The sequence below is a fragment of the Hyperoodon ampullatus genome (assembly GCF_949752795.1).
Source record: "Hyperoodon ampullatus genome assembly, chromosome: 2".
NCBI classification, from domain to species: Eukaryota; Metazoa; Chordata; class Mammalia; order Artiodactyla; family Ziphiidae; genus Hyperoodon; species Hyperoodon ampullatus.
This window is the reverse complement of record NC_136915.1, coordinates 170,894,197-170,917,827: the sequence shown is the minus strand read 5'-3', so window position 1 is coordinate 170,917,827 and position 23,631 is coordinate 170,894,197. Positions and strand designations below refer to the sequence as shown.

The following is a 23,631-nucleotide window of genomic DNA, read 5'->3' as shown; positions in this document are numbered from 1 at the left end:
ATGCTTAGAATTGCAAAGTAACTTTCGTATATTACTTCATCTAACTTCACAACCATCCTATGAGATAGGACCTAAATAGTTTACTCCAGAAACACCAAAACAGGTTTGTTTTTAGGCTCAAAGCAAAAGTGTTGACATTATCTACAAATGAAATGATACAGATTTGAAAATGAATGAGGCTTGGGTTTTACTCACAATAAGGTTTCAACCTACTGGCGTATAGAGAGACTGCACATGTGAATGCAAGTTAAAAATCTGGAGACAAAAGGTGCTGTAAACAAAGTATGAATGGGATTATGTGGGAATGCCTGGGAGAAGCAATTCAGTTGAATGTTTAGGAGAGGTTGGGGGAATTAAAGAAAGTTTCTTAGGAGAAATGGAATTGGCCCGTATAGAATGAACAGGAGCTTAGCAGAAGGAGAAATAAAATTATGAGATCTTTTTTTTTTCCTTGAAGAGTGGCAAGTTACTTGGTAAGCAGTCTTTGAAAAGAAATGTAGTTATTTGTTAATTTTGAAAAGTAAATAAGCCACCATAGCTCTCTTGCCACTTTCATCTCTACAACCCTCTGGTGCTTGTGGAAATTCCTCTGATGATCTTAACAATGATCAAAAGATGACTTACTTGGATAACATCATCCACTTCAGCTCTAATGATAGGACCAAGTATGCCAAGATGCTCTTCATACTCTCCCCGAGGATCAAGCTTGTTAAAAGTGCTATCAAGGTACTTTCGAAAAACTACTTTCTTGTATATGGTGTCCTTTGAAACATCATCAGTGTCTTCACTGAAATGATACCAATAGCATTTGTTTAAAAGAACAAGTTAAAGACCATTCAAGAATTTAGGAAATTATCTTTGTTTCTGAATATAGTATATAGAGAAGATATTTGATAAATATTTGACGAACAAATGAATTAAAATATAAATAACTAAAACCACAAGCCAGTAAATATCCTTCAACTCCCAGCTCATATATCATTTCTTGGTATCTCCTCCTATGATCCTTCAGACTGGGTCAAATCTCTAGCATTCCTTACATTTCTATACTATTACTATAGTATATATAGTAAATCCCTGTAGTATTCTTATAATATTTCTATAGTATATATAGTAAATTATATATCATTTATTCATGAGATTATCTATTAATATCTGACTCTACCACTAGAGTGAAAGCCCCGTGAGGTTAGGCATTGTGCCTAGTTTGCTTATAATTTTTATTTCTAGTGCCTAGCAAGTTATCTGGCACATAGTAAGCAGATATTTATTTAATGTATTAATGAATGATAAATATAATCATATATTAACATAGCAGATTTTAATATCAAAAGCAGACAAAGCCATGTGATGGGACAGTGCCAGGACAGACAGATGATAAGAGTCGGTTGATTTAGATGGCCACCCCTGTAAAGGTCACTGGATGGATGAGTGTTTTATACTCTGAAAGTAGCCACTCTTCCCACATTTGCTTTTGCTAAATCATAGTATTCCTCATGTAGTTCACCAGCTCAGTCTGGAGCTAGAGCACATCATATTTTCCTACTGACTCTTAAATTTCCCAGGAGTCTGGGAAACAGGCCAAAAGCTCATCCCTCAGTCTCACAGTATTTGCTACACAACATGAGCCATCCACAGAGAATCCCATTCTGCCTTCCTTCTAGCCTGTCTACCGGATTAACCCCATTCTTCCAGACTCTAAACATAACATACAGTCTCACAGAACACATGGGGAGGAGCAAAACAACTTTGCCATAAAAATGGGTTGCATATCTGGAATGGGACATAGGATTTTGAAGGAACTAGTTCCATCCCTTTACACTCTGGAAAACCTTATTCCCTCAGTAACTTGCTTAGAAATCCCTAGATAAACTATTTATTCTCATATAGTAATGGGTGCTACATCTAAATAGGAAGTCAAGGGAGAAAGTCTCTTAAACTAACAGAATTCTAATATGGAAATGTCAGGCATCAGATTAATGAAATAACTTCTGTAAGTCACGCCATGCATTGTGTTTGTTTACTCTAGTAGCACTTTGGTTTTAACTTTAGTAGTGTAACAGTTAGCTTTTGTAAAAGCTGTGGGCTATATTTGGACACTTTACACATGGTCCCCATGATATCCCTGAGGATCTGTAGTTGCTTCTTGTCCCCCTTTCTCTATATTGTCATCCCAGAATATAGAACCCAGACCAATATGGCTTTCCACACTTGAGCAAAATTAAATTAAAAATTACCTTTTAAAAATGCATGTGGCTCCCTTAAAAACTCTCTGTTGTAAGTCAGGCCACTTACAAAATTGCATCAACTCATTCAACTCTATGGTTGAAGAGTGGCTGGAACCCTAAAATATTAGAGCTGCAGCAGATCTTGGGGGCCACTTCGTGTAACTCCTTCATTAAAAAGACTGCAAGTAACAAGGTTCGGGAAAGGAACTGACATATTCCAGTAAACTAGGAATGGCTTAAAGCTTTTGAAGGGTTTCTCATTGCTCTTTGAAAAACATCAAAATTCTTCCCAGGGCTCACAAAGCCTAGTGGCATCTGATCTCTGCAGAGCTAGCCAAACACTTTCCTAGCACCCACCCTCTTCTTGAGTTCCAGCTACAGGTCTTCAGCTTCAGGACTTCCTCCTTCCTCAGGGCCTTCATCATGCTGTTCTCTCTGTCTAGAATGCTCTGCCCTCTCTACCTCCTGTTCATCTTCAGATCTCAGCTCAAATGCCGCTTCTCCAGAGTCAGACTCCCCAGTTCTCATATCTCCATATATCACCTTTCCTTATTGGTCTTTATCATGGTTAATTTTTACACTTATTTATGTGAGCACTTGGTTCATATCTTCCTGCCCAACTAGACATAAGTTCCATCAGGGCAGGAGTCCTGTGTTTATATTCTCTTTTATAGTCTCAGCACTTAGCACAATGCCTAGGAGAGAATAAGTACTCATTAAAGAGTTATTGACTGAGTGAGTCTATAAACCAAGTTAAAATAAAAGTTTAAATCAAGATAAATCATTATGTAATGAATGGCTCAGTTGAGGGTATAAACTTGCTTTTTGTTTCTAAGCTACTTTATACCCTTGGCCTCTGCTACTGGAATCTTATGGAATTTGAATTAATCTTCACCAAGATGCTATATACTTTATATCGATCAGTAAACAATTTAAAATGTCTTTGTTAAATAAGTAATTGCAAAAGGAGATTTCTACATCACAAATTTGGATTTGAAGCCAACTTCAATGAAATCATATTGATTAGCCTATAGCTATGGATAGGTTGGGCTCTGCATTGGAGCAAGTAGGGGAGGTAGGAACATGTGTGATGAGAAAAGAAGAGAGAGGAGGGGGCTAATTTAACTACAAAATATCATAGACTTCTTAGAGTGATCGCTCTTATATTGTCCAGATGTCACCTAAAGTAGAGAAGCTAATCTTGGAATTAAAGGAAACAGTATAGGCCAAGTTGCAATAGGGAAACTAAATGATACTTAGTATAAGTTACACTTCGTATAATTTGCCCAGAATCATCTCCTTAGACTGCTGTAATTACTTTTTTTAGCAGTAGTGGAAAAGTGAGAATATAAAAGGAGAGAACTGGCCAAACCTTTGTGCAAATTTTGAATAATCCCAGGATAGTTCTTCAGCAGCAATGTAATAATTTTTTCTGTTTCCATTGTTGCTGCGAAGGTACCATGCTGCAATGTTGTCAGGATTTCTGGAGGAGTTGATGTCTGTCCTAAGATCAGTTTGGTAAGGGTCATCATAGGCCACAAAATCAAATTCACCATAGTCTTCTTCACTGCTCTCTTCCTTCTGCCTTGGAATAATTTCAACGTAATCTCCATCATCTCTACTGAGGCCTACTATGACCAGTGGATTAAATTCTCTTGGTATAAAAGTGTTATTTAGTGGAGAGTGTGGTGGAGGAGATGGCATCTGACCAAGATCTGCATAAGGGAAAGTCTGACCAAATTCTGGGAGAGGCAATGACTGACTAGATTCAGAAGTGTGGGATGTCTGATCGAGATCTAGAGGAGGTGATGTCTGCCTGAGATCAAGAGGAAGGGATGTCTGACTGATGTCTGGAGAGAGAGTTGCCTGGTTGAGGTCTGGGGAAAGTGGCATCTGACTGAGGTTTGGGGGAAGAGTCATCTGGCCAAGGTCTGGGGAAAGTGTTGTCTGGCCAGGGTCTGGAGAAAGGGTTGTCTGGCTGAGGTCTGGAGAGAGAATCTCCTGGCTGAGGTCTGGGGAAAGAACTGTCTGGCTGATGTCTGGAGAGAGAGCCTGGCTGAGGTCTGGGGAAAGCGTTGTCTGGCTGAGGTCTGGACAGAGAGTCTCCTGGCCAAGATCTGGGGAGAGGGCCATCAGGCTGAGGTCTGGAGAGAGAGTCTCCTGGCTAAGATCTGGGGAAAGTGTTGTCTGGCTGAGGTCTGGAGAGAGAGTCTCCTGGCTAAGGTCTGGGGAAAGCGTTGTCTGGCTGAGGTCTGGAGAGAGAATCTCCTGGCTAAGGTCTGGGGAAAGAGCCATCTGGTCAAGGTCTATAGAGAGAGTCTCCTGGCTGAGGTCTGGGGAAAGTGTTGTCTGGCTGAGGTCTGGAGAGACAGTCTCCTGGCCAAGGTCTGGGGAAAGAGCCATCTGGTCAGGGTCTGTAGAGAGAGTCTCCTGGCTGAGGTCTGGGGAAAGCGTTGTCTGGCTGAGGTCTGGAGAGAGAGTCTCCTGGCCAAGGTCTGGGGAAAGGGCCATTGGACTGAGGTCTGGAGAGAGAGTCTTCTGGCTAAGATATGGGGAAAGTGTTGTCTGGCTGAGGTCTGGAGAGAGAGTCTCCTGTCCAGGGTCTGGAGAAAGAGTGGTCTGGCTGAGATCTGGATAGAGGGATGGCTGACTGAGGTCTAGAGAGGTGGTTGTCTGCCAGACTTCAAGTTCCAAGGAAGGGAACGTTTGACTAACATCAGTAGGGAAGGCCTTGTTTCTTAGGTCATAGTCGGGTATCTGGCTGGGCTCTGGAGGAGGAGATCTGTGACTGGGGACTGTAGTGGAGTGCATTGGATCAGAGTCTTGAATAGGGAATGTTTGATAGTGTTCCTCTGGGCTCACTGTCTGATAAAGATCTGGAGGGGAGCTTGTCTGACTGGTGTCATTTGGGGGGTTTTGATCACCATCAGGAAGTGAGGCTATGAGGCTAAGTTTCATAGAGGGGAATGTCTGATTGAGGTCTGCGGGAAGAGATGTTTCATTGGATGTGTGGAGTAACAATGAATGATTATGTCTCCTGTCTGAAAATAGGGTGTTGGCCTCTACTCTCAGAGGGTGAAAACTCCTCGGAGATAGAGGAACACGGTGTGCAGGCTTCTCTTCCTTTTTCTTTCTTCGTGTCCTAATTAAAAAAAGGCCTTTCTTCAATCTACTATTTCCTCCATCTTGTCTTCCTTGTAGAGGTTTATGTCTAGTTACAAAAAACGTTGGGTGGCCACTCTGCTTTCCATGCTTGTTTTTAAAAGGGATGTTTTCTCCCCAAGTCCTTGAGTCATTCTGGGGGCTGTTTGGCAGCTTATCTTCATCAGTATCAGTATCTTGGATTATTTCATAACTGCCTTTCTCAGAAACCAAATGCCATTCCCCATTCAGAATCTTAGATGGATCCTTTTGTTGTAAGAGTGACAGATCACTGGGAAGGTTCTCCCAGGGCCGTATTCTGGAAGAAGAAGAGTTGCCATGGCTTAAATGTCTACCAGTTTTATGTGCTGGGAATTCCATCTGGGAGAACCTATGCTTTGCTGCTCGGCCTCTTCCTGCCTTGAATCTTTTACGTTTAGCACGTTCTTGATTTCTGAATTCTTCTGTACCAAATGGAAGCAGGCTTATCCCTGTGACATCTGAGTACAGAGGATCTTCTATAGGGTCTTCAGAATAAGGGCTGGAATGCTCTGCTGTGGGTGGGTTGAGAACTGAGTTCTTATCTAAGCTGGTGTGTCCTAGCGGGGGACCAGCTGTGGTGGCTTCTGGGTGAGGAAAAATTTTCAGAAGTTGTGCAAAGTTATTGGCAATAAGCCTGCTAATGTTACCTGGGGAAGAAGAATTTGAACCAACAGTTCTGTTGGTACTTGGAGGAATGAATTCAGAGTTGTTCTCCAGAGCCAGGGCGGTAAGATTGAACTCATCTTCCTCCTGATTTGATGATGAATTTCTGAATGACCTGATTCCTAATGATAAAGCCAGTTTGTTCTGGTAATCATAGTCAGCATCATTATTTTTATCTTTGATTTCTGAAGAATCACGCATTTTCCTTGTAGTTAGGGATGTAGATCCTGAAAGTTCGTATATAATCTCATGTAAGTCATCATCATAATCCCGGATACACTTAACATCCCTGAATCTCAGCCACAGTTTTTTGCTTCTTGGATTGGAATTCATGGTAGTTAACATCCAAGTTCCTACAAAATAGAGACAGAGAGAACAGAGAGCTCTGAGTACAGAAAAAGGTATAAAAACCCTATGGTCCATTGTGGCAGATAATTTCCAGTGAACTTTCATCAGGGATACTGTGGTCTATGGACCACAACTGATCTGTGAACTGTTGGTTACTGTTCCACAGTGACATAAGGAAAGAAATCAAGAGTAAAGTGTATAGGAAACCTTTTAGTAATTTGACATTTCTATGGCATCCAATCATGTGATCAGCATACTTATCTCATTTAACAGAATATAGACCCAAAGTATTGGTCAGTGAAAATTAGGGAGAAAAAAACTTTCAGCACAGATAGTTTGAGAGTCACTATTTTAGAATATATTTTTAAAGGGATGAATCAAGAATGAAATGGACTTTGAATATCATAAGCATCTTGTGAGTTGCACATTTTGTTAGAGAGCTGGAGTTAGGGGGAAGATGATGATGTTTACCCCCACAAATAAGAGACATATAGATGTTTCTAAGTAATAAATAATTCAGGTGGGCCTAGGGCAGTTTTGAGTTTCTTTGAAATGGTATGATTTGCTGGCACACTGAAGATTTCCTGGAAAGTCTTCAATAGTTACCACATGTTGATTGTCTACTGAGTCCTAGGCACTTGGCACATATAACAATTAATGGTCAAAGCAACTCTGTAAGGTATTATTATTCTGTTTTTCAGATGAATAAACTGAGGCCTAGTGAGGTGGAGTAATTTGTCCAAGGCTACACAGATATCAAGTGGCAAAGCAGGATTTGAACCCAGGTCTGATGAATTCCAAAGCCCATGTGCTTTCCATGACACTGCTGTCTCTGAAGCCAGCCTCTAAGGCACTATATTGGATGATCACTAACCCTTGGGTGGGATGGCTGTCTTATAAAGCTGAAAAAGGCATTTTGATAAAAGAAATGCTCTTTTGTGGCTAAATGCTCACGCTTTCTTCTCAAAGTCATGCCTTATCTTTTTACTGTTGTATCTTTACTTCTCACTTAGCCCAGAGAAGGATAAATGGAACGCACATAAAGGACTGGACCCATTTAAGTAATTAATTCCCCAAATAGAAATCATGAGTAGTCCTGAAAAGAAAGCCTGCAAGGGATCAGAGAGAGAAGCCCAGGAACCATGGTAGTCCGGAGAGCTGCAGCAGACCGGGTAGATCAGAGAGTTCCCTTTAAGTGTCCAAGCTCTTACCAACATTATCCATTGTGACAGTCACAGATTCCCCACGCATAGGGAAGAGGGTCAAGGTGTCCTCATGTTTCTTTCCATAGATGAATGAGTGCCCAGTGAAGTGAATGGTCAAAATGTCATTCTGGGTTCCCATACTGCAGAAGTGCCACTGGACGGTGTCATCAAAGCAGAATCCTAGTATGGGTATGCTCTCAGGCACATAGCCATTGATAGCTGAAAGAGTGAAATTTGTTGAAACATCAGGCCTATGCTAACAAAAGGGAATGTGTCTAACTATACTTATGGTAAATATCCCAATGGTAATTTGGTTGCATCTAAGCAGTGATTATCTGAGATAAGCTTTACCAAATCTAACGTGTAACTGGAAGATCAAACTCAGACTTTTCAAATGAGAGCTTATTCTCCTAAGTTAGCCAAGGGAGAAATGTCAGGATAAAGACAAAGCCTTTTCATTCACATTGATCTATTTAACCATTTGTTAAGTGTATATTAAATAGTTTGTACTCTAGGTTCTGCTTTTAAAGATATTCCGAAGGTAACTTAGAATTTTGTCTAGAGTAATTTTACCCGGAGAAAAAGCATAATATAAGAAATACAGATTCTTGACGCATTAGTTATTTTTTTCTTTTTCTTTTAACATCTTTATTGGAGTATAATTGCTTTACAATGGTGTGTTAGTTTCTGCTTTATAACAAAGTGAATCAGTTATACATATACATATGTTCCCATATCTCTTCCCTCTTGCGTCTCCCTCCCTCCCACCCCTCCAGGCGGTCACAAAGCACAGAGCTGATCTCCCTGTGCTATGCGGCTGCTTCCCACTAGCTATCTATTTTATGTTTGGTAGTGTATATATGTCCATGCCACTCTCTCACTTTGTCCCAGCTTACCCTTCCCCCTCCCCATATCCTCAACACATTAGTTATCGAATGCAAAGTAATGTCCCTAAAAATCAAGCATATTTAGCACATTTTGCAATTTTAATTGCTCTGTCTTAGCATTTATATAATCTCTAGTTTGCACTCAACTATCAAGTTCAGACATTTTCATTCTCTTCCCAAGGGATACAGTTTTAGTCAGTATCATTGTCTACTTATATACTAAGCATGGTAATAAAATCACAGATATGATTTCTATAAGGGCAGGATCCATGTCTGCCTAGGTTACCACTATAGTCCTAATCTTAGTACAATGCCTAGAACTAGTGAGAACTTAAATATTTATCGAATAGCTGACACAATGTGTTTTTAGTTTGTACCTCATTCAGGAAGCTTTTCTAAATGGTCTATAGCTGCACTAATTTGGTAGCCACTAGCCACCAGTGACTATTGGGCACTCAAAATATGGGTAATCTGGATTGAGATGTGCTGTGAGTATAAAATACACACTGGATTTCAATGATTTAGTAAGAAAGTAAATTTCGTTAATTTTAATATTGATTATATGTTGAAATGATAATGTTTATGATATATTAAATTAAACATTATTAAATAAATTTCATATATTTCTCTTTAATTTTTAATATGCCTATTAGAAAATTTTAAATTATATTGTGGCTCATATATAATTTCTAACGGACAGCACTAGTCTAGAACTATGACAGATTCATTGCCAAAATGAAATTAAGTACAGAAAGCTGAGGCTAACTCCCTATTTCAAATTATTTTCCTGGCACCTGCCAGTTCTGAGAATCCCCAATTGTTGTTGCCTGAAGTTATATGAACAGACCATGGAGAAACCATCCTCGTACCTGTGGTTACTTATCAGAGAAAGTGATAATAGTGACTCTCAACTCTGAGGAAGGGGAGGATGACCATTGTGGAGAAGTTTGCTTCCAGCTGGCTCAGTGAAATCTCTCCCAGACTTCCCATGCCAGTGGCTTTGGGCACTGACTTTAAAACTGTAGCAAAAGCCTGAACCTTGGCTCAGGGAATTCTTTCTGTTCTGAACTTCTTACTGTGTACTTAAAACTTCTTTATGGATTGACTTTCCAAGACTCATGTCTCCCCATATGCATTTTGCCTTAGTTTGATTTGACAATCCAGTTTTGGATTATTTACCCTGTTTCTGCCCTGGCAGAAATAAGAAACAGACAAGACAAAAAAGTAACTAAAGGAATAAGCATTGTTACATTCATGCTAAAGAGGACTACTTAATATTTCTGCCCTGGACATAAAGAGTATTCACCTTGCACCCATTCTAAAATCCCCAGATACCTCTGACCAAGGCCTCTTCCCTCACCATCCATCCCACACCCTGTTCTTACCTGCTCAGAGCAAGTGCACATGCACACGTGTGCATGCATGCACACACACACACACACACACATTTGGAGCAGGAGACCAAGAAGACTTCTAAGAATAACAAGCTTTTTACCTCATGCTGTAAAAAGATTTCTATAATATCACCCAGTAATTTCATCACCAAATCCCTATACTGGAAGTGAGGGTAAGGAGTGAGTGGATTCTAATCCATGTGTCTTCCTCTAGGAAAATCACACTTCAACCACAGGAGTGAAAAACTGATGGACAAAAAGAGTGCTCCGACTTACTGCTCATGATGTTTGACTCATAAAACCTGGGGTCATCACGTTTCACCTTCTCAGGATTTTCACAAAACTTGTAGATGTTGTCCTCAATGTACCAGCTCTTGTTCTCATCAAACACAACAAACACAGCCTGCTGCTCGATGTCTGCTGCCCTCTGGAGGGTAAAAGGGCTGTGTTCAGTGATTAACGTCCTAGCAGATTGATTAACTACAACCCTGAGTTCTCAGAAACCAAAGGGGTACAGGTCTTGGGTCCAATGAAGCCATAAATTCAGACATCTGTGAGAGCCCATTGTGTACAAAGCCCTTGTTAGAGCCAAAGGTAGCATGTCAAGGCAAACAGAGCAGATCAGAAAATTCAGAGACTAAAATATCCTAATAGAAAAATCCCATTTCAACGTAGCAACTGTAATTCTGTTTATCTCTGTTATCACCTTTCAACTCGAATGATTGATTGGATGTGCTCCAAATAGTTGCAAAGGATAAAAAAGAAGGGGGCAGTAGGAAAGTTTTATATCTCTCCCTACCTGTTTCCTTTCCTAGCTCAATAAATTAGGGTCTTCCAAATGTCTCTTTCGGCATTTTCTAGGCATATATTTATTTTATATGCCTTGGGATGAGACTTCTTTGATTATAGCTTAGCCTAATTGGGAATTTTAAGTTAATGATATGAGGCTTTTATTCTTCGATGAAGATAAAGTCAGAAGATCCATATCTTTGTTCACATTCTTCTGTATAAATTGGTCTTGCTAGAGATAGACCATTGTCTGGGTTCAACTTCATGAGAAACTATGTCTGCAAACTATGTCTGCCTGTATCTCTCCTTTCTCTCCCTATTGCAGGTCTCTAAAAATAACGAGGACTGGTACAGAGCTTTACACTTTTACCAGATGGTATCTCATTGAGCCATGAAACAACCCTATAAAATTTTTAGGAGGGGTAATACCCTTTTGATGAAAGGAAGAAATTAAGAGAAACTAAGTGACTTGCTCATCACATAGCACGGGACAGATCTGGAATTTGAAACAAGCAAACAAAATACAGTATCACACTGTAGACTTGCCTTTTCCAGTGAAAGTCCATATGGAAATAGACAAGACAAAAAAGTAACTAAAGGAATAAGCATTGTTACATACACACTAAAGAGGACTACTTAATATTTTCTGGTTCTCTAGAAGCAAAAGCCCCATTATTTAACAAGGAGAACTAATCTGTTCCAGTCAGAAGAAATTCCTGGAATTTTTGAAAGGTTACTTCAAGGACAAAATACCTGTATGCCTCGCTTATCCAAGGATCTGCTCTTACAAATTAGAAGTAGCCCTATCAGCCCAGAGGCAATGTCCCTTGTGATGTCCACATTACTGTAGTATGGTCTTGTTAAGCACTGAGCATCATTTTCCATGGGTTCATCAGACTCTAGGATGTTCCACTTATAAGTATAGGTTTCCCCTGGTTCAACTGCTTTGATCATGGTGTTACTGCCTGAAAGAAAATATAGTCAAAATTGTTTTCGATTTTCAAAATTATTTCATGGAAATAAATTAAATAAACAAATAAGTAAATAATAAATGAATGAATAATTTAAAATAATTGAGCTCTTGTTAGAATCAGTGTTGGGAAAGGAATATTATTTTTTTTTATTTTTTTTTTTATTTTTATTTTTTTTTTTATTAGTTTCTGCTTTATAACAAAGTGAATCAGTCATACATATACATCTATTCCCACATCCCCTCCCTCATGCATCTCCCTCCCTCCCACCCTCCCCATCCCACCCCTCCAGGCGGTCACAAAGCACCGAGCTGATCTCCCTGTGCTCTGCGGCTGCTTCCCACTATCTATCTACCTTACGTTTGGTAGTGTATATATGTCCATGCCTCTCTTTCCCTTTGTCACAGCTTCCCCTTCCCCTTCCCCATATCCTCAAGTCCATTCTCAAGTAGGTCTGTGTCTTTATTCCCGTTTTACCCCTAGGTTCTTCATGACATTTTTTTTTTTTAAATTCCATATATATGTGTTAGCATACGGTATTTGTCTTTCTCTTTCTGACTTACTTCACTCTGTATGACAGACTCTAGGTCTATCCACCTCATTACAAATAGCTCAGTTTCGTTTCTTTTTATGGCTGAGTAATATTCCATTGTATATATGTGCCACATCTTCTTTATCCATTCATCCGATGATGGACACTTAGGTTGTTTCCAGCTCCGGGCTATTGTGAATAGAGCTGCAATGAACATTTTGGTACATGTCTCTTTTTGAATTATGGTTTTCTCAGGGTATATGCCTAGTAGTGGGATTGCTGGGTCATATGGTAGTTCTATTTTTAGTTTTTTAAGGAACCTCCATACTGTTCTCCATAGTGGCTGTACCAATTCACATTCCCACCAGCAGTGCAAGAGTGTTCCCTTTTCTCCACACCCTCTCCAGCATTTATTGTTTCTAGATTTCTTGATGATGGCCATTCTGACTGGTGTGAGATGATATCTCATTGTAGTTTTGATTTGCATTTCTCTAATGATTAATGATGTTGAGCATTCTTTCATGTGTTTGTTGGCAGTCTGTATATCTTCTTTGCAGAAATGCCTATTTAAGTCTTCTGCCCATTTTTGGATTGGGTTGTTTGTTTTTTTGCTATTGAGCTGCATGAGCTGTTTATAAATTTTGGAGATTAATCCTTTGTCAGTTGCTTCATTTGCAAATATTTTCTCCCATTCTGAGGGTTGTCTTTTGGTCTTGTTTATGGTTTCCTTTGCTGTGCAAAAGCTTTGAAGTTTCATTAGGTCCCATTTGTTTATCTTTGTTTTTATTTCCATTTCTCTAGGAGGTGGGTCCAAAAGGATCTTGCTGTGATTTATGTCATAGAGTGTTCTACCTATGTTTTCCTCTAAGAGTTTGATAGTTTCTGGCCTTACATTTAGGTCTTTAATCCATTTTGAGCTTATTTTTGTGTATGGTGTTAGGGAATGATCTAATCTCATACTTTTACATGTCCCTGTCCAGTTTTCCCAGCACCACTTATTGAAGAGGCTGTCCTTTCTCCACTGTACATTCCTGCCTCCTTTATCAAAGATAAGTTGGCCATATGTGCGTGGGTTTATCTCTGGGCTTTCTATCCTGATCCACTGATCTATCTTTCTGTTTTTATGCCAGTACCACACTGTCTTAATTACTGTAGCTTTGTAGTATAGTCTGAAGTCAGGCAGCCTGATTCCTCCAGCTCCGTTTTTCGTTCTCAAGATTGCTTTGGCTATTCGGGGTCTTTTGTTTTTCCAAACAAATTTTGAAATTTTTTGTTCTACTTCTGTGAAAAATGCCAGTGGTAGTTTGATAGGGATTGCATTGAATCTGTAGATTGCTTTGGGTAGTAGAGTCATTTTCACAATATTGATTCTTCCAATCCAGGAGCATGGTATATCTCTCCATCTATTTATATCATCTTTAATTTCTTTCATCAGTGTCTTATAATTTTCTGCATACAGGTCTTTTGTCTCCTTAGGTAGGTTTATGCCTAGATATTTTATTCTTTTTGTTGCAATGGTAAATGGGAGTGTTTTCTTGATTTCATTTTCAGATTTTTCATCATTAGTGTACAGGAATGCCAGAGATTTCTGTGCATTAATTTTGTATCCTGCTACTTTACCAAATTCATTGATTAGCTCTAGTAGTTTTTTGGTAGCATCTTTAGGATTCTCTATGTATAGTATCATGTCATCTGCAAACAGTGACAGCTTTACTTCTTCTTTTCCAATTTGGATTCCTTTTATTTCCTTTTCTTCTCTGATTGCTGTGGCTAAAACTTCCAAAACTATGTTGAATAAGAGTGGTGAGAGTGGGCAGCCTTGTCTTGTTCCTGATCTTAGTGGAAATGGTTTCAGTTTTTCACCATTGAGGACAATGTTGGCTGTGGGTTTGTCATATATGGCCTTTATTATGTTGAGGAAAGTTCCCTCTATGCCTACTTTCTGCAGGGTTTTTATCATAAATGGGTGTTGAATTTTGTCAAAAGCTTTCTCTGCATCTATTGAGATGATCATATGGTTTTTCTCCTTCAACTTGTTAATATGGTGTATCACATTGATTGATTTGCGTATATTGAAGAATCCTTGCATTCCTGGAATAAACCCCACTTGATCATGGTGTATGATCCTTTTAATGTGCTGTTGGATTCTGTTTGCTAGTATTTTGTTGAGGATTTTTGCATCTATGTTCATCAGTGATATTGGCCTGTAGTTTTCTTTCTTTGTGCCATCCTTGCCTGGTTTTGGTATCAAGGTGATGGTGGCCTCGTAGAATGAGTTTGGGAGTGTTCCTTCCTCTGAAATTGTTTGGAAGAGTTTGAGAAGGATGGGTGTTAGCTCTTCTCTAAATGTTTGATAGAATTCGCCTGTGAAGCCATCTGGTCCTGGGCTTTTGTTTGATGGAAGATTTTTAATCACAGTTTCAATTTCAGTGCTTGTGATTGGTCTATTCATATTTTCTATTTCTTCCTGAGTCAGTCTTGGTAGGTTGTGCATTTCTAAGAATTTGTCCATTTCTTCCAGGTTGTCCATTTTATTGGAATAGAGTTGCTTATAGTAATCTCTCATGATCTTTTGTATTTCTGCAGTGTCAGTTGTTACTTCTCCTTTTTCATTTCTAATTCTACTGATTTGAGTCTTCTCCCTTCTTTTCTTGATGAGTCTGGCTAATGGTTTGTCAATTTTGTTTATCTTCTCAAAGAACCAGCTTTTAGTTTGGTTGATCTTTGCTATCGTTTCCTTCATTTCTTTTTCATTTATTTCTGATCTGATCTTTATGATTTCTTTCCTTCTGCTAACTTTGGGGGTTTTTTGTTCTTCTTTCTCTAATTGCTTTAGGTGCAGGGTCAGGTTGTTTACTCGAAATGTTTCCTGTTTCTTAAGGTGGGATTGTATTGCTATAAACTTCCCCCTTAGAACTGCTTTTGCTGCGTCCCATAGGTTTTGGGTCGTCGTGTCTCCATTGTCATTTGTTTCTAAGTATTTCTTAATTTCCTCTTTGATTTCTTCAGTGATCACTTCGTTATTGAGTAGTGTATTGTTTAGCCTCCATGTGTTTGTATTTTTTACAGATCTTTTCCTGTAATTGATGTCTAGTCTCATAGCATTGTGGTCGGAAAAGATACTTGATACAATTTCAATTTTCTTAAATTTACCAAGGCTTGATTTGTGACCCAAGATATGATCTATCCTGGAGAATGTTCCATGAGCACTTGAGAAAAATGTGTATTCTGTTGTTTTTGGGTGGAATGTCCTATAAATATCAATTAAGTCCATCTTGTTTAATGTATCATTTAAAGCTTGTGTTTCCTTATTTATTTTCATTTTGGATGATCTGTCCATTGGTGAAAGTGGGGTGTTAAAGTCCCCTACTATGATTGTGTTACTGTCGATTTCCCCTTTTATGGCTGTTAGTATTTGCCTTATGTATTGAGGTGCTCCTATGTTGGGTGCATAAATATTTACAATTGTTATATCTTCTTCTTGGATCGATCCCTTTATCGTTATGTAGTGTCCTTCTTTGTCTCTTCTAATAGTCTTTATTTTAAAGTCTATTTTGTCTGATATAAGAATTGCTACTCCAGCTTTCTTTTGATTTCCATTTGCATGGAATATCTTTTTCCATCCCCTTACTTTCAATCTGTATGTGTCTCTAGGTCTGAAGTGGGTCTCTTGTAGACAGCATATATATGGGTCTTGGTTTTGTATCCATTCAGCCACTCTGTGTCTTTTGGTGGGAGCATTTAGTCCATTTACATTTAAGGTAATTATTGATATGTATGTTCCTATTCCCATTTCTTTAATGGCTTTGGGTTCGTTATTGTAGGTATAGTCCTTCTGTTGTGTTTCTTGCCTAGAGAAGTTCCTTTAGCATTTGTTGTAAAGCTGGTTTGGTGGTGCTGAACTCTCTCAGCTTTTGCTTGTCTGTAAAGGTTTTAATTTCTCCATCAAATCTGAATGAGATCCTTGCTGGGTAGAGTAATCTTGGTTGCAGGTTTCTCTCCTTCATCACTTTAATTATGTCCTGCCACTCCCTTCTGGCTTGTAGAGTTTCTGCTGAGAGATCAGCTGTTAACCTGATGGGGATTCCCTTGTGTGTTATTTGTTGTTTTTCCCTTGCTGCTTTTAATATGATTTCTTTGTGTTTAATTTTTGACAGTTTGATTAATATGTGTCTTGGCGTATTTCTTCTTGGATTTATTCTGTATGGGACTCTCTGTGCCTCCTGGACTTGATTAACTATTTCCTTTCCCATATTAGGGAAGTTTTCAACTATAATCTCTTCAAATATTTTCTCAGTCCCTTTCTTTTTCTCTTCTTCTTCTGGAACCCCTATAATTCGAATGTTGGTGCGTTTAATGTTGTCCCAGAGGTCTCTGAGACTGTCCTCTGTTCTTTTCATTCTTTTTTCTTTATTTTTCTCTGCATCAGTTATTTCCACTATTTTATCTTCCACCTCACTTATCCGTTCTTCTGCCTCAGTTATTCTGCTATTGATCCCATCTAGAGTATTTTTCATTTCATTTATTGTGTTTTTAATCGATGCTTGATTCATCTTTAGTTCTTCTAGGTCCTTGTTAACTGTTTCTTGCATATTGTCTATTCTATTTCCAAGATTTTGGATCTGGGAAATAGAATCTTGGATCAGCTTTACTATCATTATTCTGAATTCTTTTTCAGGTAGACTGCCTATTACCTCTTCATTTGTTAGGTCTGGTACGTTTTTATCTTGCTCCTTCACCTGCTGTGTGTTTTTCTGCTTTCTCATTTTGCTTATGTTACTGTGTTTGGGGTCTCCTTTTTGCAGGCTGCAGATTCGTAGTTCCCGTTGTTTTTGGTGTCTGTCCCCTGTGGCTAAGGTTGTTTCAGTAGGTTGTGTAGGCTTCCTGGTGGGGGGGACTAATGCCTGTGTTCTGGTGGTTGAAGCTCGATCTTGTCTTTCTGGTGGACAGGTCCACGTCTGGTGGTGTGTTTTGGGGTGCCTGTGGCCTTATTATGTTTTTAGGTATCCTCTCTGCTAATGGGTGGGGTTGTGTTCCTGCCTTGCTAGTTGCTTGGCATAGGGTGACCAGCACTGTAGCTTGCTGGTCGTCGACTGAAGCTGGGTGCTGGTGTTGAGATGGAGATCCCTGGGAGATTTTCGCTGCTTGATATTATGTGGAGCTGGGAGGTCTCTTGTGGACCCGTGTCCTGAAGTTGGCTCTCCCACTTCAGAGGCACAGCACTAACTCCTGGCTGCAGCACCAAGAGCCTTTCATCCACCCGGCTCAGAATAACAGTGAGAAAAAGTAGAAAGAAATAATTAGTAGAAGAAAGAAAGAGAGATTGAAAGAAAGGAAGAAGGGAAGTAAGGAAGGAAGGAAGGAAGAAAGAAAGAAAGGAGGGAGGGAGGAAGGATGGAAAGAAAGGAAAGAAAGGAGGGAGGGAGGGAGGAATGAAAGCAAAAGGAAGAGTGAATGGAAGAAGAGAGGGAGGGAGGGAGGAAGGAAAGAAAGAAAGAAAGACAGGAGGGAGGGAGGGAGGGAGGAAGGAAAGAAAAAGAAAGTGGAAAGAAGAAGGGTGGGAGGGAGGGAGGGATGGAGGAAAGAAAAAGAAAGAAGGAAAGGAGGAGCGGAGGGAGGAAGGGAAGGGAGGAAAAAAAGAAAGAGCAGGTAAAGTAAAATAGAATAAAGTATGAAATATAGTAGCGTTATTAAAATTAAAAAGTAATTATTGAAAAAAAACACGGACCGAAAGAACCCTGGGACATATGGTGGAAGCAAAGCTATACAGAGAGAATCTTACACAGAAGATTACACTTACACATTCACAAAAAGAGAGCAGGGGGAAAAATCAAAAATCTTGCTCTCCAAGTCCACCTCCTCGATTTGGGATAATTCGTTGTAAAAAGAGGAAAAGGGCGAAAAGTCTGAAATCTTGCTAAGTCCACCTCCTTAATTTGAGATAATTCGTTGTAAAAAGAGGGAAAAAAAAGGGGGGAAAGTCTTAAATCTTGTCCTCAAGGTCCACTTCCTCAATTTGGGATGATTCGCTGTCCATTCATGCACTCCACAGACGCAGGGCACATCAAATGGACCGTGGAGCTTTAATCCGCTGCCTCGGAGGCTGCACAGAGAGATTTCCGTCTCTGCTCTCACAGCTCCCGGGTCTCAGCCTTGGACCTGGCCCCGCCTCTGCGCGTAGGTCGCCGGAGGGCGTCCGTTCTTCGCTCAGACAGGACGGGTTTAAAGGAGCCGCTGATTCGGGGGCTCTGGCTCACTCAGGCAGAGGGGAGGGAGGGGAATGCCCTCTCCTCGCGCACCAGGCAACAAAAGGGAAAAAAGTCTCTTGCCTCTCCGGTAGCTCCAGACCCTTTCCCCGGACTCCCTCCGGGCTAGCACTAACCCCTTCAGGCTCTCTTCCTGCCGCCAGCCCCAGACCTCTCCCTGCGCTCCGACTGAAAGCCGATACCCGAGCCTCAGCTCCCAGCCCCGCCCGCCCTGGCGGCCGAGCAGACAAGTCTCTCGGGCTGGTGTGTGCCTGAGGGCACCGATCCTCTGTGCCAAAATCTCTCTGCTTTGCCCTCCTCACCCCTGTTGCTGTGCTCTCCTCCGCTACTCCGAAGCTTTCCCCCTCCGCCACCTGCAGTCTCCGCCCGCGAAGGGGCTTGTAGTGTGTAGAAACCTTCCCTCCTTCACGGCTCCCTCCCACTGGTGCAGGTCCCGTCCATATCCTATTGTCTCTGTTTATTCTTTTTTTCTTTTGACCTACCCAGGTATGTGGGGAGTTTCTTGCCTTTTGGGGGGTCTGAGGTCTTCTGTCAGCGTTCAGTAGGTGTTCTGTTGGAGTTGTTCCACGTGTAGATGAATTTCTGATGTATCTGTGGGGAGGAAGGTGATCTCCGCGTCTTACTCTTCCGCCATCTTCCTCCGGCTCCCAGGAATATTATTTTTATATTAAGTTCCACTTGATAGAACTCTGGATAGCATGTAGCTATTACATATTCGTCCACTAGAGGCCACTTATGGCACTAACCAAGGACACCATAGTTTGTAATCATTAGGGTAAAAAAATCCCTGAAGTGAGCAGTGTTTGGTTGTGACTTTGAGGATACCCCTATACGTATACTACCTGACTGTATAAGTTATACTGCTGGGCAAGGAGGAACATGGCAACATCTCAGAAGTCAATAGTTTCATTCAGTAGAAGTGAAAGGTTCAAACCTGAGGTGGAGGAAGAGTTGACTTCATCTTCATAAGGAGAGAAGGTCACACCATGAGGGTAAATGCTGTAGCTGCGGCTGGCCATATTTTTGAACATGATCTACAAAATTAACTCAAATTCATTATTTCAGGATTTAAGGTCCATCATGAGAACAGAGGATGCTAGCTTTGCATATTTACTTGTGGGATAGCGTGTGTGTGTGTGTGTGTGTGTGTGTGTGTGTGTGTGTGTTTATGTCAATGCAAACTAATGCTGTTTATCTGAGTGGCAACCTCTCCCCATCACCTGACAGACGCATCTGAGAGAGTTCCACTCACATAGTAAGGTGGAAAATGGAAAAGAAGTCTAACCTTAGAAGTGACATTTTCCTCACAGTATATCACTCTCTCCAAGTTGGTCGCCATCCCCTGTCCCCTCTCCTTTCAGCTTGGACCACATCTGCCTTTGAACCTGCTCCTTCTCTTCTCTTAAACCATGATCACCTTCTCGAGCCTGCCACATCCCCCAGAACCCTGTCATCAAGTCATCTTCTTGATGGGGCACAGAAAATGGCCAGATCCTGAATTGCCAATGAGGCATATTTCCACTTTCTAAGAGTACCTAAAAGGGATCAGAAATGAGGGAAGGGAAAGAGAACAGAGAAAGGCTGCTTTCTGCCCTTTTGTTATTTTTTAAATGAACAGAATTGGCCTTGTCTGTTGATATCCTCTTGGTTCATTCCCATGAAGAGGTGAAGGGAGGAGTTTTATGCACACAGGAGTCCTAGTTAGCCTGCTTAATCTTCAGAAGAGAATTTTAATCTTATCTTCTACTTGCTTGCCAAAGCATCTGGATCATCCTTAATCTGCAGATTATCTGCATTCTAGAATCTTGCCAAAGATTGCAGCTTTCAATTCTCTGCTGTCTAGTTCTTATCAGAAGATAAGGTGATGATGTGACACAGCATTTAAGGAAAACTGTCTGAAGAACACTCAGTGTTCTTGAAACATATCAAAATTTACCTTCATCAGAGACCAATCATCAGAGAACTACATACCTAGACCACATTGATGAATTGTTTTCATTCAGTTGGGTTATGTTCTCAGCTATAATGAGAAACATTATTTTAAAAAGCTTTGTAATTTTTAAATTTATAAATTTATTTTATAAATTTATAAATTTAGGTACCAGTAGGAATTTATCAAGGATTCCATCTACTACATCACACAGCGTGCTCTTTTTTAAGGATCCATGGGAGAAATTCCTCTTAAGTCTCAGTAGTAGGGGAAACTGTGCTTCTTTTATGACTATTGTGACTCCTGCCCTGACCTAGTTCCCTTTTCACTTTGGCTGCTAGAAAGCTTGGGACAAAATTTGTTGACAACATTACAGGAGCATATGGTATGTGTCTCATTATACTTATCTTATCCTTGGCTTTATTTTGTTTGTCTCCATATTATCCTTCACCCCAATTACATTGGCTCCTTGTTTTATTCCTTTATAATTTGATAAACTGTCTCAGATTGTTTGTATTATGAGATAGGCTACAATAAGTGCAAATACTAAATAAAAATTAAAGCTGCATTTTAATTTAAAATTATATGGACACATTAAAAAAATAACCAGTACTTATAATCTTGTTTTCACTATTTAATTTCTTCCATGGTTCTATATTTCTGTTACTTACTTTAAGTGTGTCTCTGACCTGGGCTCTGATAATAGGGCCCAAGATCCCATCTTCTTTGATATCGGGATTCTCCAGGCGTTTGGTGAAGGATGCATCTTGATACTGTTTGTAGACAACCTTCTTATAATGTTTTCCAATTTGGTTTGAGAAATTATCCAAATGCAGAGATCTGTACTTTCTTAAAGTGAAATAAAATTTAAAAGATTAAATCATTTTCTCAAGTAGAGACCCCAGTATGATAGGGAAACCCTTATGCTTAGAAGTTCTGCTGTTGAATTAGCTAAAATGCTAGTTTCCTTAAGGAAAACAAACAAACCTTAATGTGGCTTGCAAAGTCCTGATACCTTCTCTCTAGTTGGAAAACGTGAAACCTCTGATCTGTCTCCTCCACCATTGATAAAGTCTTAATCATGGTTAGAACCAGCTACTTATATCTTCCTGTCACTATGGTTTCTAGAGTAGACCTTCACTATCTCTGAAAGGTCTACTTGGATGAAAGGATAAGATACACTATGAATTTTTCTTAAGTATTTCTTATCACTTAACTTATGATATCCTTATTGGCTTTCCAGGTATTTCTCAATCTCTAAAAGCACATTCCCACTCTAGGAAGCTTCTGCTGTCTTTATTAAACATAAGTTCTGTGCTGTTGGGCTATCTCTTCTACCATCTACCCAATCCTGGTGCCATCTGAAAACCAACTGCCTTCACCCATCTTCTGTAACTACTGCAATAAATGATTTGGGGGAAGCAACATGAACCACTTTCCCCCTTGGTCCTTTTTATAGCCTTAGTTTGCAAAAGCAGAGTTCCATGGTAGAGTTTATCCATTTTATGTGTTTATTTTACACAATAAAAATCACTGACTACTGCTAGAGAGTTCTGGATTCTTATCTCAACCCCACTTCCCTAACCCTTCCTGCATTTTCTAAATATTCACTTATATTAATTTCATGTGTATAATTCCATAGCATCTTTATGCAAATATGACTTGCAAATATAAATATTCTTATCCTTTCACTCCTTGAAAAAAAGGCAGCTATTTATATATTCCATACTATACCTTGAAGTTTTTTTGCATTTTTCCAGCTTTACTGAGGTATAATTGACAAATGTATGTATTTAAGGTGTACAACATAATAATTTATATATGAATATATGCGACTACCACAGTCAAGCTAATTACCACTTCCATCACCTCACCTAGTTACTAATTTTTAAAAATTTTGAGAACACTTAAGATATACTGTCTTAACAAATTTCAAGTGTACAATACAGTGTTATTAACTATAGTGTTACTAACTATAACAGGTCTCCAGAACTTATTTATTTTGAAACAGAAGGTTTGTATACTTTGATCAACGTCTCTGCATTCCCCTCACCTCCCAACCCCTGGCAACCACCATTATACTCCCTGCGTCTATGAGTTTGACTTTTTCAGATTCCACATATAAGTGAGATCATGCAATATTTGTAATTCTGTGTCTGGAATAGTTCACTTAGCCTAATGTCCTGCAGGTTTATCCATGTTGTTACAAATGGCAGGGTTTCCTTCTTTTTTAAGGCTGAATGATATTCCATTGTATATATAAACCATATTTCTAAAAATTCATTTATCCATTGATAGACATTCAGGTTGTTTCCATATGTAGGCTATCATGAATAAACTGCAATGAACATGGGAGTGCAAATATCTCCTTGATATACTGACTTCATTTCCTTTAGATATATACCCAGAAGTGGTAGTTCTATTTTTAATTTTTTGAGGAAGCTCCTTACTGTTTTCCATAAAGGCTGCACCAATTTACATTCTCACCAACAGTGTACAAGGATTCCATTTTCTCCACACCCTCATCAACAGTTGTTACCTCTTTTTCATCCTAGTTATCCTCATAGGTATGAGGTGATATCTCATCATGGATATGATTTGCATTTCCCTCATGATTAGTGATGCTGAACACCTTTTCATATGCCTATTGGCCATTTGTATGTTTTCTTTTATTTTACCACAGTTGACAATTTTAATTTTTTAAATTTATTTATTTATTTATTGGCTGTATTGGGTCTTCATTGCTGTGTGCGGGCTTTCCCTAGTTGTGGCAAGCGGGGGCTACTCTTTCGTTGCGGTGCACAGGCTTCTCATTTCAGTGGCTTCTCTTGTTGCAGAGCACGGGCTCTAGATGTGCAGGCTCAGTAGTTGTGGTGCACGGGCTCAGTTGCTCCATGGCATGTGGGATCTTCCCGGACCAGGGATCGAACCCATGTCTCCTTCATTGGCAGGCAGATTCTTAACCACTACACCACCAGGGAAGTCCCTGTACGTTTTCTTTACAAAGATGTCAATTTAGATACTTTGCCCATTTTTTTAATTAGGCTATTTTTGTTTGTTTGTTTGTTTTGCCATTGAGTTACATGAGTTCCTTTTATATTTTGGATATTAACCTCTTATCAGATATATGGTTTGCAAATATTTTCTCCCATTCTGTAGGTTATATTTTTATTTTGTTGATTGTTTCTTTTGCTGTGCAGAAGTTTTTCAGCTTGATGTAGCCCCACTTGTTTAT

General features: G+C 39.7%; 1 protein-coding gene across 1 annotated transcript in view; it reads right to left on the bottom strand.

The window, feature by feature from the left end:
* F5 (coagulation factor V) overlaps positions 1-23,631 on the bottom strand; it is a gene marked incomplete at both ends in the record, with an annotated part of 91,602 nt that overhangs the window by 19,020 nt on the left and 48,951 nt on the right. Inside the window, 7 exons of the mRNA XM_079697575.1 lie at positions 625-787; positions 3,592-6,427; positions 7,634-7,846; positions 10,185-10,335; positions 11,451-11,662; positions 19,401-19,500; positions 21,068-21,245. Of these exons, the coding sequence (XP_079553701.1) occupies positions 625-787; positions 3,592-6,427; positions 7,634-7,846; positions 10,185-10,335; positions 11,451-11,662; positions 19,401-19,500; positions 21,068-21,245 (3,853 nt within the window). The remainder of the gene's footprint in view (positions 1-624; positions 788-3,591; positions 6,428-7,633; positions 7,847-10,184; positions 10,336-11,450; positions 11,663-19,400; positions 19,501-21,067; positions 21,246-23,631) is intronic.